At 39.8% G+C, this 14,912-nt stretch overlaps 1 protein-coding gene across 1 annotated transcript; it reads right to left on the reverse strand.

The window, feature by feature from the left end:
- Positions 1–3,887: 3,887 nt before the first annotated feature.
- MANSC4 (MANSC domain containing 4) lies at positions 3,888–9,292 on the reverse strand. The gene is made up of 4 exons (XM_007446297.1): positions 9,064–9,292; positions 6,989–7,048; positions 6,212–6,346; positions 3,888–4,561 (listed from the first exon to the last, which is right to left on the reverse strand). Exons 1-4 carry the CDS (start codon positions 9,290–9,292, stop codon positions 3,888–3,890), a joined length of 1,098 nt encoding a protein of 365 aa, XP_007446359.1.
- Positions 9,293–14,912: the final 5,620 nt, after the last annotated feature.

Consider the following 14,912-nt stretch of genomic DNA (forward strand, 5'->3'; position numbering starts at 1 on the left):
CCTACAGATTAGTACTTTTTGGTTGCTTTTGAATAATGATTTTGGTTATTTGGGAAGCTAGGCCCAGAACCCAGTCCCCTGACTGAAGTTCAGTGTTTTGTCTACATAACTGCTATCTGCCTAGTGAGTTTTTGCACATGCCGATTCTGGTTAGAAGCAGGTCCTTAGCAGTATTTTCTAACCTAAAAAGTTTGTTCCATCCCTTTATTTGGGGCTCACTTTATGTTGATTCAATTCTGTTTAGCATCCTGCTTTCCATTTTCTTTGGCTCATTTCTCCAAGCCTAAGCTTGCAGAAAAGTGGAAATGGAGATTAGCTGGTATTCATCTCTCTGGATGCCCCACCTAGAACTTCCACAGCTCAGGAAAGAGATGAGGTATAAAGACCTTGAATTTAATTGGAGTAAATGACAAAATAACTGCCCTAAGAAACATTTCATTCAATTTAGCTGTCAATTCAGTACTTTTAAGTATATCTGTAAGTCATTTCTTACCACTTAAAGTTGTCGACAAGTGATTAATTTAAAATTGAAATAAAGGAATTATGGAGGCTGTTATTTGCCTAAAACTTATTTTGCTTGACAGAATTTGAGAACATGAAATGCCGAAATGAATTTCAGAACAATTGTTCAAAAGATTTATATAGATTGAAGATATGATTTAGTATTAGCAAGGCCAAGAGTCCGTAGGTTATAAAGGACAACAATAGGACCTTGAGTTCCATCCATTCCACTGGACGGAAATAGCGAATAAAAAAGTAGATACAACCGAATTTCTAGATCAGGTTTAAAGCATACGTAAGTGTATTGAAGTGTTACATTTCTTAGAGAGTCAGAGTTGAGGAAAACGCAGGTGTGGAAACAGGATTGAAGAAGGACACGTCTGAAAACAGTAGAAGCTGAGGAGAGGTTGTCCTTTGGGAACATGTAAGGAGGTGGTAGGTTAGGGTCCTCAGTCCTGTAGTAATAATACAGTGAAGATGGAAGCAGATGAAGTAATGATACATAATAAAGAATTTGACCTTTTGCTCAAAGAGAATCTGGCCTCTCCCGTCAGCTTCTGGGAGGTAATCTGTCATACCTCATAGAAGTGTCTTTGGTTAGGGCAGGAGTCAGTCACAATGGATTTTAGGTGGGGCTCGCTACACCTGATAGTCCTAGGCATGCCAGGAAAACTAACCATGTGTTTAGGGTTGGGGAGCTTTGAGTTTCTTGGTAAGTCCACCCAGCAGCTGAGATCAACTGCCCAGGTAATTGATCAGTCATACCTATGTAATGGAGCCTCAATAAAAATTTAGAACACTGAGGCTCCGGTAGGTTTCCCTGGTTGGCGATACTCTGGACATACTGTCACACATTGGTTCTGGGAGAGTAATGCATCCTGCTTCCACGGGGAGAGGACACCAAAACCTGTGTGTTCAGAACACTCCTGAACTTCATCCTAGGTGCTTTTTCCCTTGGCTGATTTTAATCTATATCCTTTCCCTGTAATAAACTGTAACTGTGAGTATAATCGCTTTCATTGGGTTCTGTGAATTCCTCTAGTGAATTATTGAACCTGAGAGTGGTTTGGGGACTCCCCGTCCCCCAAACTTATAGCTGGTGTCACAAGTAAGGGTGGTCTTGTAGAAGACTGTGCCCTTTTAACCTTTGCAGTTTGGCTAACTCCGAGCAAAGACCTGAAGACTCTAAGGCTGTGGCATTGACACCTAATGGCAAAATCTTAGAGCTGTAAGATTAATACAAAACTGCCTCAAAAGGGTAACCGTTGCTGTCATTGTAATGTTAGCAATAATTAAACAGCATTTTTTGTCATTATTTAGACTCTTGTCCTTAAGCTCTAATTGATCTAATGTATACAATGAACATCATATTCATCCTTACAATGAGGATTCTAGGGGACACTTTTTGCTGTACTGATGATATGCAATCACTTCTGACTTCAAACTCTTAAATTTCATAGCTCAGAAGGTGCTTAAACACATAGGGAACTAAGAAATGGAACAAACCTGTTTTCTTAATTGTAGGGAGCTTTAGTTTTTTTCTTTCCAAAATTGGTAAATGTGTCATAATACTGGACTATTACAGATTTTTTTCCCCCAAAGGTCTGGCTGTTTCAGTGCTGGAAAAATTTCGATATCATGGTTATTTCCTAAATGGTGGTAACAACCTTAGCCTTAGTTATTGACCAGGCCCTGTGATCTCTGTTTCTTAATGTTTTAAATTCCATTCAGAAGTTCTCTTTGGTCCCTTTGGCTTCCAATAAGGACATGGTTTCTAGGCCCAGTCGTTTTTGTCTTGGCTGACTGTTCAGGTCGCCTCCCCAGTCTAAGTTTACTCAGTTTATCTGATGGTCAAAGGTAGGGGCTGAAGAAGAGGAGTGTGTTTGTTTTCTTACAAAAGGCAAATATGTTTTTCCCAAATTATGGTCATTTCTATAAAACAGTTATCAATTTTAGGGAACAAATAAAATTCTGAGAAATCCCAAGGAAGAGAAAACTTTTTTTTTTGGTAGCCCTAGTTGGAAAACCTTCAAAACAGTTTGTATATATTTGAAAGAAAATTAACCTTTTAAGAGAATGTATATACAAATAGTTTTTAAAGACAGCTTCCTGAATAACTTAAATATTTTAAGGTAATTTAAATCTTGTTGTCCCCCCCCAAATTGCCTGAGTTTTTTTCCCTAATGTATTAAGAAAGAAATTGATAACATTTATGATATGTAATATGAATAGCAAATTAATGTAAATCGATTATATTTTTAAAATTCAGACTTTTATTTGTGGTTAATATTCTGAGGGAAGAGTGCTATTTCATTAATCTTATAATAGGATTTCCTCTTTATTCATTATGCTTAAATGGCTGTCTTTTAATGTCCTCACATTAAAAAATATTTTCAGAGATGAGATTAAGGGCCTAAAGTTTAAGATCATTAGAGACTTGAATTACAGTTTTCTACACTTAAGAGTCGGAGTATAAGATTTAGGGGGTGAATCTGGTGTAAGTGGACAGAGCTTGAAATACCTAGAGCTAATATTTGCACCTGGGAAAACAATTTATACAACTGAGGGCCATAAACTAAAACTCCCAAGATTTATTCAACAGAAGTCAACAGAAAACTCAAAGATCTTAGTGCCATAATTATTGAGAGGCATGTCAGTTTTTGAAAAAGAAGATGATCGATTAAGATTGAGAAAGATTAATCAATTGAACGTAAAAAATTATTTAAAAATCAGGAAGCTTTTGCTCATGGGTTAGTAACTGTAATCGTTTATAGTGCTTTTTTGCTCAAGCCACTAAAAGATTTCATTAAAATATGTGACAATAATATGACCTTGACAGGAACCAAATATGATGTTATGGTGTTTTCCTCCCTGTATCTTTTTTCCATACTCATTGAGAAAATGGAAGATTGTAGTCCAACAGTGATTTTGAGCATGGACTTTTGAACCATGTTGCCTATTAAGTCAGGCTTTGCTACATACTAGCTGTGTGACTTTAGGCAAGATACTTAGCCTCTCTTTCCTCAGTTTCCTCATCTGTAAAATGTGATAAGAACAGTGTAATAGTTAACAGTAGTATACTTAACTCACAGAGTTCAAGGAATCAACAAGTTAATACATGTACAGCACTTAAAACTATCTTTTTTTTACGTGGTGCTGAATAACTGCAGAGATCAGAATTTTGGAACTTCAGCAAAAGGTACACTATTCAAAAAATGGAAATAAAAAAGCAATTATGTTTATCAAACATTGGCATTCTTTAGAGATGATTGGTAAGAATGGGTATCTGTGCTTTTTATTTTAATTTTTTTAACCAAACTGCCCTCGTCTTACAGAAAACTACAAATGATACTCTTAAAAGCTTACAATGCTCACATCCTTTACCATTAAGAGCGCTCCTTCAGAATGGAACATTTTTTAATTTGCTTGGATCCTGACTTTCTCTGTCCTAGTTTATACTGGCCCTGGTGCTTTCGACAGCATCTAGATGCCAGGATGACTACACAACAGCAGAGAAAGGTGACAGAGGTGCAGAGGACCACAGGAACCAACCACGTCTTGGAAGTCACAGGTGCCCCATCAGGTGTTGTGTCTTCATTCTCAGATGTACGGTTTCTGCTGTTGTACCCTTTGGTTTTGTTCAGTAATTGTTTGCTACTGTTGAGTTGGGATGGAATAGGCACATGAGAAAGTTTTGTGTCTATAGGCACAAAGAAAGGAGAAATAGTCTTGTTATCTGGATTGTTGATGAACTTGGTACTGGCTGACACCATATTTACGTTTGTGGTAATGGAGTCATTCAGAGAAATGAATCTTGCCCAAGAGTCTGTGGTTAATTCCTTGGAATACCTAGTATTATTTGTGGTTGCAAACAAATCTTGATATGTGGTTGAAGATGGAGCCTCTACTGATGGTAGCATTTGGTTTATCATGGTCGTTTGTTGTTTATCTAAATACATAGCTTTTAGAATCCTTAGTCTCTCCCGTATGTTAGATGAATAACGGGTGTTTAGATATGTGGGCAGTGATTGTTCAAAAACCAGCAAATCTGGATCTACACCTGAAATATAAATAAGGCATCATTTAAATTTTATTTTTAATTTAGAAGACAGGACCTTAAAGTACAGTTTGGAGAAGTTTTGGATTTTGCCACTATAAGTTACTGAACTAAGCTAATTTCAAGTTCCACCACTGCCTACTTCTGAAAGGCTTAGAAACATACTAGCCATGTTTGAATTTTTCTTAACTTTCTAAGACACTTTCTGTTGCAAACGAACTTGGCTACATCACATCGAGGAGAAAACTGCCAGGGCTTTTGCGCAACAATAAGCAGTATTGGGCAAGAGCTGCAGAAACAGTAACCATTTGATATGTATGACAATTAAAGTCAAACAAAAAGGGGCCTGAGAAGTGTAACTATTCAAAATTATTAGCAGAGCCCTAAATCTCATCCCTTCCCAGTGCCTGAGGGTCCAGTGCCTGAGGGCCTTCAGTGTTCTCTCTCTTCTTGTAAAACTCCTTTCCCTCTGGCTTCAAAAACTCTCAACAGCTTTACAGTTGTCACACTGTTTCCCTTTCAGTCTCTCTTGAGCGTGCTCTCACTCTCAACACACCACCACCTACTCCCTTGCTTTCCTTTCTGACTTTGTTTTGTGCCGTCTGTCATTTTGTTTCCACCCTCACTATTCTGCCAATTCTGCTTCTGGGGTGATCAGTACTTTCCCTATTTCCTGATCACTGTATCTCATTGCTTTGGCTTCTCACTTGTTCTTGATACTGATGGCCACCTCTCCTTGCATTCTTCTCCCGTGACTCCCTGGACCCCAAATTCCTTTGGCACTTTATCTCAGGCTGCCTGCCTCTCGCTTTTCCCTTCCTTTGTGCTGGTTCTCTCCTTGGTCTGATTGTCCGATAATCTTTAGTCTTTAGTCCTTGGTTTTCTGCTGTGTTTCTCGTCATCCCATAACAACCACCCTCCCACCCCCAGTCACCAAGAGATTATCCTCATCAGCTGTCACCACTACATTGATGGCCCTGAAATCCACATCCCCAACTTTTTCCTCTTTCTTGAGCTCTGATCTCAGTTCTCCTGTGCTCTACTGGAGGCTCCCACCTAAACATCTCACATCACCGCTGGCATTCTCAAAACCATCATCTGGTCTGCCTCTTTGTCTTTTTCAGCGGCATCATCACTCTTCTGTCACCCATGCTGGACTCTGCACTGCAAAGGGATTTTTGAATCCTCAGTTTTCTTCTTTATCCAAAAAGCAACTAAGTGCTATCCAAGCCCTTCCCAGTATGCTAGCAACCATCCCTCCTCTACACTGCAACTACAGTCACCCTGTCCAGATATAACATTACCCTGACTGCATTTTCTTTATTTCCTGGTGGTATCCTTAACCACTACAGTAGAAATACCTATTTTGGTTCTTGCTGAAGGCTCTTGGAATAAATGAAATACAATGCTCTTGTTCAGTCACATATGATTTGTTTTCTGGGATGAACTCATCCTTGCTGAACATGCCAAATGAATGGGAATTCCCTTTTAGTTTTCTGCCCTGGAAACCCCAAACTTTTCCAGACAGAGTTCACTGGGAAATAATGATTTAGATTCATACATGGCTACTGCCAACCAATTTCTAGGTTTTATGCCTCTACTAAAATATTACTGACATTCTTCAAAATACATACAAAGGACATAAATCATTACCGTCTGTTATGTTGTATAAAATGGCGCTGGTTCCGGGCTCCAATATGCAGCTCTCCAGGGTTGGGCAGTGAATATGGAGGCAGTTGACATCGCCATGAATAGGGTCGTGGAAGAAGACAGCCAAGTTACAGGAAACTGAAAAGGAAGCAGGTAAAGTACATCTGCAGATGGTCTTGATTTCTGCAGCTTGATGAGCTCTGAGTAGCTTACATTTCTTTCAAGAACACTGGATTAACAGTACATTGCAGGGCTATGTTCAGACATCTTACAGAACATTGTGAACTATCGCAAATGCTTCTGTGAATACGGAAAAATCCCTCTTCAAAAGAAAATAGCTGCAAGACGGAAGAGATATGGGGACATGTATATGTATAACTGATTCACTTGGTTATAAAGCAGAAACTAACACCATTGTAAAGCAATTATACCCCAATAAAGATGTAAAAAAATAATATATAGCTACCAATATTCTCAGTAATCTTTCACACATCCCATGCTACACAGATTACCTGGAATCATTTCCCAGTCCCAGTATTTTATGTTCAGGAAAATCCAATTGGCTACAAAAACCTCTGGGGATTTATATAGATCAGATTTCTAGATGCAATACCCTCTCAGAATACTAAGGCACTGAAGTTCAACAGAGAGAGAAAGAGGAAAAAAATAGACAAAGCCTGTAACAGAAGGGGGAGTGATAGGAAGGGCAAAAACAGTAATGACCCATGTTGTTGGGAGAGGCCCAGGTGGCGTAAAGGCAGCAGGCTGGGTGAACATTACCTCGACCCCGACTGCAGGTGCGTGCTAGCCCCATGCTGCAGAGCCACGTCCAGTGAAAAGCTGATCGGTGTCATTCAGAGAGGAAGGGAGTAAGTAGACAGACGAGGTGGTTAGCATTTGGGATTCTAGTGGGGAGGGGCTCATCACTTGCTATTGCCGGCTCCCCTTTTCTAAGTAGATTTGCTCCATAAAAGACACCGTGTTATTTCTGGAAGGTCAGATTTGTTGAATGCAAATCTTCAGTCTGTCCTCCTTTAAGTGCAGCACAGATTTTCCTCCTGCTGTAGTGCAGTAGGAACCATGTGATGGGAAATATTCATTGGCCCAAAGGTATCAGCTTCTTTAATAAAATGAGATTACGGAGGGAGAGTGTACGATTACCAGACCTCGGAGTGTGCCTACAGCTGCTGTGGAATTGCTGGCAGAACCTGCTCTGCTTCTGTGTAAGGTTAACTGCGGGGGTTACGTCTCCCCTATTACTTCTGGGACACCTCGTGTTTCTACACTCTATTTTTCCAGAAGGAGACAGAATAGGACAAAAGTCAATTAATAATACGTTGCTAATACATTATAGATTACAAATACATTCCCTGAGGACTGTGCTGTAAAGTTTAAGGAAAAGGAAGAAAGAATATTCAAATTTAGACATCTGAATTTCTGATAAGAAAGTAGTGGATGCTGTAGGGAGCAATTTTTCAAGATCTTTTACATTCTTCATGCATATTTCAGAGTCCCAGCTCTGAGTAGGTTAGCTATTGCAGGATTGTGCATTTTAAAGTTCTGGCTTCTAGGTAAAAACTGGGATGTGTGTTCATGCCTCTTCTTCTTCCGGTGAAAGAAAGCCACAACTTGGAAGCCACAGAGGCTCTAAAATCCTGGAATTCTACTGGATGCTTTTAGTATCCCCGGAAGTCCAGAGGCCACAGCTTCCCTGGTGTGGAGAGTCAGGTAAATTCATGCCACGGGAAAATGCTGAAAAGGTATCACCCCTCCCTCATCTCCTCTCAGTGAAGCCTTCTGAGGTTATAAGCATCTGAAAGCAGAATATCTAGATTTGCTACCTTTTCCAAAATTTCCCTTTAATAAATTAATTGCTCTCTTCTGTGCCTGATTAACTTTTGAGGGCTAAGCCTGTGACAACTTCTCACGCTGTGGTCTCTTGACAGTCGGTTTAGACTCCAAGGAGCTCCAATTTGCATCCCAGAAATCTTACATGGATAATTGGATAGGAGGCATTGGCAATTAATGTCGGTAAGAAATCACGGGAAGAAAGTGCGGAACAACAAGAGAATTACTTTGAAGTGCTGTGTTGCTTTTGTTGTTTCTTTCCAAGTAGCTTTCAAATCTTGGAAAAATGAAAAATAAATGAAGTCTTTAATCAAATGTAACTTGAAATTCTGCAACAATGAAATGTTTTCCTAGTTATAGGCCTTGATTATATTATATGAATGATACTTAACCCTGAATCCAGATTTCAGATCAAAAAGAAAAAAATTCTGTTAGGATATTTTGAAAACTAACTTTCTCTCTCTCTCATTCTCTCTTTCTTTCTCTCTCTCTCCCTCCTTTCCTCTTTTTCTAGTTGACATATATTTCCCTGTTTCTTTCAAAACATGAATCACAATCTAAATTCCTGTTCAGTACATCCCCACACTTGCTCAACCCAAGCAAGCACATTTCAAAAGTGTGATACGATACCAATATCACCAAAAGAACCTTGAAGAGGAAATATTTTTGAAATCATATATGCTATATATTCTGGGCTATAGAAATATTGTTAGCCAGCCCTCAAGGCAATATTTTCATTTAGCACTTTAGTGAAGAGAAGAGGTTCTCTGTTACCTGTAGGTTCATAGCCTCCCGGGTCATTACTAGGTTTGTAAATGGAGCCTGCACTGGCCCCAGCTGCAAAACCAGTCTCCGTGTCTCTCCCTCTCTGCCCACTGCCTCATCCCAGGGCATCTTCTCTAGTCCCCGTCAACTGTTCACTGCACCCTCTGCCTAAGGGTCCTTTCTTAGGTCCTCGTTTTGGAAGTTTCCCCTGATTTTTGCTCAGGTCTATCATCGACACTTACCATCCTTCCTAAGACAGCAGCTCCGACTGCACTTCTGACCAGTGCTTTCAGAATAATACTTCAAGAACTGGGCCCCCAGCTTCTGAGACTCCTCCAGGTCAATTAGGAGACCTGGGAAGCGTCGGATCCAGCAGTCTCTGTAAAACACAGTGGGTGAGCAGAGAGAGTCTGAGGTCCACCCCATGCTTAAGAGCAAAATCACGTCTGCGGCCACGACCACCACATGCATTTCCCTGGGATGAAGACTCGGCAATAAGTCTGATGACCAGACAGACGCTGAAGCTGACCATCAGGGTTTAGAATGGTTTCTGGAACTTCAGGGCTGTTGCTAAGGGAGAAGGCTCCCTTGGAACTCTGTGAAGGGTCACTTTCTAGAAAAATGAAGCGGCTCTTTGACTGCACGTTGATTTTTCTTTTGTTTCTTCCCAGTTGCACCCCAGGTGAACATTTGACTTGCTGCTGTTAATGCTGAACGCTTTCCAGGCCATTTCAATACTCTGTCTTTTAGCCTTTGGAAGACGTAGATTCTTTCCTCTGCTTTTATTCTTTCTGTGAAAGTGAAGTCACAGACACCTTTTACTAAGTAAATATAAAGGCAAGTTGAAATCCTAGCCAAGAGTCTTTCTGAGGAAAACAATAGTTTAGTCACTTGGTGTCAGATCAAGGAAGGATCCATTTCACCAGAAACAAGACATCATTTTGTCAGGACACTTCTATAAAGTTTTTTAAGAAACTTGTGACTGCAGGGTTTTTTTTTTCAATTATCTTATTTTCTTTGATTTGAAGTTCTAATTCAGGTTCACTAGAAAACTAGTTTGAGCATGGGTTTAAATTCTTTGTTTTTACCAAAAAAAAAAAAAAAAAAAAATCAAAAGTAAATGAAAACTGAAAATGAAATAAAATATTTAAATTCTGCAGTGATTTTGAAAACACTGAATATGAATCCTGGTCACTTCTTGGTGCCAGGCATTTTTTGCAAAGGCCAGCTGCAAGCTTTTTAAAAAGAAGATTAAAGATCCAGCCAAAAGAATATCCTTATGATGTAGATGGAGCACAACACCCATTAAAGTGTATTTTGTTCAATCGAGACTAAAAAGCATAATTGAAAATTGTGATGAAGTTCAAACTGGGGGTTGCCTAATCTGTTTTCTGATATTTATGTTTTCAAGTTACAAAGAAGTCTTTGGGAAGCACACACATAAAGGCATCTCTGAAGCAGATGTAGTTACAAGAAATGTGCATTAGGGAAATAGTTTTAAATTTCTACATATTAATAAAGTTACTTCCACTGCAATGCCAAAACATTTGAAAAAAATATTAAAGAAAATGGCTTCCTTTGTGAAGACTGTGTGTTCCATATCCGATACATTCCAAGATGAAATTAGTTCAAAGCATGGAACTGTTGCTTTTTTGTGACCATTTTTATACAAAGCATTAGTGGTAATTAGTTTGGGGCATAAAGTACCATAGGAGACTTTTTCTCTCTTGTGATCTGTTTCTCGTATACTTTTTTGCACACTCACTTACTTGACACAAAAATGTTCACATTCTTTGAACTTTCATCTCTTCACCTACTAATAAGTTTAATAATCATATCTTTTGATTTTTAGAAGCATAGTATTAACGAGATTGATAATAAAGAGGATGACAGTCAAAAGACAGAATAACTTTAAAAAAATTTCACTTTCTTCTGAACAAAAATTATATCATGGACTAACACCTAACCTTCCATAAGCCACATAAAATGCACTAAAAATAAAAAATATTTTATTCTAATGAACTTCTCTTAGAAAGCAAGTTTCAGTTGCTTAGCTGCAAGCAATCTGACTGTTTCATCCGTTCGGAGGAAAGAGGGAAGAGAGGTTTCCTAAAGGCAAAACAGGAGACAGATGAGGAACAAAAGAGTACTCCCTGTTTTGCCATGAGGTTCCATAGCTATTTTGATTAGTTCATGCCCTGGGGACATAAACCAGAAAGTCAACTTTCTAACCTTCTAACCGCCACATCTTTCAGTCGCATTAAATGTGGTTTCTTTCCTGTGATATATAATTCCTTGAAGTTCTCATGTTCCCTGCAGGGATAATGGAACAATCCACAGTTGTTTAATCCTTTTGCTGTCAGATGATGTTCAAGGGGAGACCAAAGTTGCATTTTAAAGAATCTACAAGTTCCAATGTAAAAGCAGGCTCTAAAGTTTTTAAAATAAATTTTGGGGTGATTGATAAACATTGAGTCTGGAAACAGGTAACTTCTTGGAGCTGGGTATTTTGAAAAGGAGAGATTAAAAACTGAACAGCAGGGACAGAGCGAGGAAACTTCAACCAACTGAGATGTGGAGCAGAAACATCCCCGCATGAGCCTGATTCAGTAGTTCTGGTGCGGGAACCAGAATTCTTATTTTTATAAAAAGTGTCTCAGGTGATTTCCTAAGATGTTTGGAAAACACTGAAATAGGTGACTGAAATAAGTGAAAGTTTTGCCTACATGAAATGCTCAGCCTGAATTAAATAGAATCATTTTAAGAACTGTGCTACTTTAAACTCATTTAAATTGCCCCCCATGCTTTAATGAAAGCAAGATATTTCAGTTTTGCTTATTAAAAAAACAAAAAAGAAACAAAGTTGATTTAGAAGTATTGGAGGTACTAAAAAATAGAGGTAAACAATTTTTAAGTGGTAGTGAAGTAATCGCATAGGTTTCCTAAGTTCAAAAGATTAAAAAAAAAGTCAATATGTCATCCTTGTTTTAAAGATGCTAATTGTAGTATTTACTTAACATTTTCATTTCATCAGTTCATAAAGTTGGTGGAAATCATTTTGTAAAATGGGGCCTGAGAAATTGGAATATATCATTAATTATTAAATTGACATGCATTCACTTAAAAAACCCAAACCATACTGAACAGTACAATAAGAAATAATAACCATCCAATATCTTACAATGTTAACATTTTGGTAAACATCCTTCCAGACATCTCCATTCAAAAAATAGATACTTATATACAATTTTACAAAAATGGATTCACACTGTTTCAGAAACTGTTTTTTAAAAATTCAGTGTAAAATTACATGTTCAGTGTCTCTCAAGAAAGCTCTACGTCTAAAATTGTAATAGCTCTATGGTATTTCATTCTACCCATGTACCAAAATTTACTCTGAGCCTTAGTTGTAAAAGAGTATTAAAACAGATTATAATCTACGGAGAGCATTTACAACATGTAATAAACTTTCAATAAATGTTAGCTACTCCTAACATTATACAATGTTTTTCAAACTTTTTATTATTCAAAGCAACACTGTGACAAACATCTTGTACTTTGATTTTTTTCCATTCTAGGTCAAAAGGTATACCTTCCATAAAAATTCTTGAAGAAATAGCCTAACTCTGTGTTTGACCATTACTTTAGGCTTTTGTAAAACAGATCATGATGTGTTTGAAGTGAATCATGGTGCCACAAAGGCCACTCTTTATTATTCATTAATCAGTGGATAACTATAAAAGTATACCTCCAGCTATAGACAAGCAACATTTTCATGAAGCTTAAAAATAATTTTAGGTCTTTTGTAAATAAAGTTTATCTTGCTTTGACTTTGCATTTCTAGCTTAACAGAAAACTTACTTTGTGAGTTATTAAAATGACTTGATCTTTAAGAGGCTTTCAATTCTAAATGACCTTATGTCAGGGGCCAAAGAGCTTACAGGATCAGTGCCCAGTACTGACAAGCTGACACCCCAGATTACCTGCCCAAGATCTGCTCCGATAATATTACTGTCCGTGAACTGCCTTTCTAATGCACATGATTTTTTTTTTTTTTTTTTTGGTCTGTTTTTAAAAAGCAAGAAAATACCAGTCTGAGGCATATCTATGATGGCTGGGAAACAAAAGCATCCATTGGTGAAAGATTCTAAAGGGACCCAGGAGAGACTAAGAGCCTGTTCTTCGCTGCCCCACTGAATCTGGCACTGTTGCTGATGGAGGGACAAATAAATCCCAGGTCCAAGACTCTGACACAGGGGGCAACTTCCAGCAAAATTTCCCCAGCTAAATGCCTAATACTGGACGTGGAACATTAGAGGATGCTAAATTCATGACCACCTACCCCCGAAGAACCTTAGATATCTCCACTACATGCTCATTGAGAACAGAAGTGTGAAAGGGCCAGGTGAGAACTGAATTTTATCAGTAAGGATTTAAAGGCCAGGTGAAACAAGGTGAAATCTAGACGTTTTTCCCAGGATCCAAGAAAATATCTTGAAAGAGGCAAGTCATAGGTCCATCTTTGTTTCCTTCACTTTTCCCAGGGAGGCCAGAATCTAATAGAATTTTTTTCTATGTCTTCAAAATTTTAGTTTCTTGTTCATGGTGTATTATGAAGAAAATAAGGGATGACAACACCTCACTGTGAAGCTGTTAGTTACACAGAAAGAAGTGCAAATGTAACAGAACAATGTGTTGAAAGAATTTCATGTTTTACGACATGACTTTCTTCTCTGTTTTTTAACCCTTCCCCTTCCTAACATAAAATGTTAATTAGCTTTGTAGGAGGTATCATTTGTTTGAAATACCGGGCAACGTACTTATGAAGAAGTTACTATTTAACAACTTGTCATTCATGAAGAAAGCTAAAACTTGTTAAAAAAAAAAAAATCCAAATACATATTCTCTCCCCAGGTAGAGGACTACTATTTGGTTCTCAGTCTCTGGTCTGAGAAGGTTTCCAAGCGGTTTTTGGTTAAGATAAGGGTGAACACACACACACACACTGCTCCCTCCCAATACTATCCCTTCTTCTACTCAATGGTAACCTAACAATTACCGCCTACTCCCCCTTTTGAGGATTAATTCATAGCTCACGAGCAGCACAAGATCCTTATTATTTGGAGTGAGCTTTCTATTTGCAATGTTCGGTGTAAGAAGATGGGGAAGAAATATCCTTCCTTATGAAGCCCTCAGACTGCAGGGGCAGGGGTAAGAGGGTGGCGAGAAAAGCCACCTCTGCAGGCAAATATGAGCAAAAGCGGCCAGACCTTTTGCCCAGAGGTAACATTCCGTGATGGCTAGTCCAACCAAACTGAAATTGGGAATGCAGTGGCTGTGAGAAAACATTTAAAAGGCACGTGATCTAACTTTAGTTGAGTTGTACTTCTTTCTTTTAATAGCATAAAGAGAACAAGCCCAGCGGCAAATACAAGCTCCTCTGCTTCCCAGCCCTTTCTATCGGGGGCACCCCGTGCGCCGAGACCTGCAGAACCTGCTACCATCTGGCTGGCCCTTCTTCCTGCAAGATGGCTCCTACGCGATGACCATTCCGAAGAATCAGCTCGAGGTGCCACCTACAACGCTCAGAGACGGCCCGTGTGCCTCGGCCCCCCCGGGACACGATGCCGGACTCGACAGGACTGGCGATCCCAGATGTGATGTCTTTTTGACTCCTGGACCCCGACTTATTTCATCCCTTTCCTCCCACGCCCGTTTCTTTTCCTTTTCCCTTCCCGCTGGTAAGGCGCCTTGGAAGAAAAGGCAACCGGCTTCATCCCGCCTCCCGCGCGCCCGGAGCATAGCCGCAGATCCGGCGGGCGGCAGGGTCTCTGCGCCCGGCGCGCGGGGGCGGCCGCGGGGACGCGCCTTCCCGAGGCCCGCCGCCGAGGCCTGCCACCTACTACCCTCCGCGAAAGCCGGAGCCGGGCGGCTGGGGTCCTGCGGGCGGAAGTGAGAAGCCAGGCGTGGGAGGAGGCTGCCTGCTGGGGGCTGGGATCCCCTCCCGGCCGACGGCCCGGGACGACCCGAGCTGGGAGCGATCGCCGCCCGGGCCTTTTTTGGCGCGGACGGAGGCCGGAGGGGCTGGGCC

Source organism: Lipotes vexillifer, unplaced genomic scaffold, assembly GCF_000442215.2.
Source record: "Lipotes vexillifer unplaced genomic scaffold, Lipotes_vexillifer_v1.1 scaffold477, whole genome shotgun sequence".
Taxonomy (NCBI): Eukaryota; Metazoa; Chordata; class Mammalia; order Artiodactyla; family Lipotidae; genus Lipotes; species Lipotes vexillifer.

Coding starts and splice junctions, on each gene's coding strand:
- MANSC4 (XM_007446297.1), bottom strand. CDS start 9,292: ATGCATGTGGTGGTCGTGGCCGCAGACGTGATTTTGCTCTTAAGCATG. Junction 7,049..9,063: donor CTGCTGTCTTAGGAAGGATG/GTAAGTGTCGAT, acceptor GACACCGATCAG/CTTTTCACTGGACGTGGCTC. Junction 4,562..6,211: donor TTTATACAACATAACAGACG/GTAATGATTTAT, acceptor TTTATATTTCAG/GTGTAGATCCAGATTTGCTG.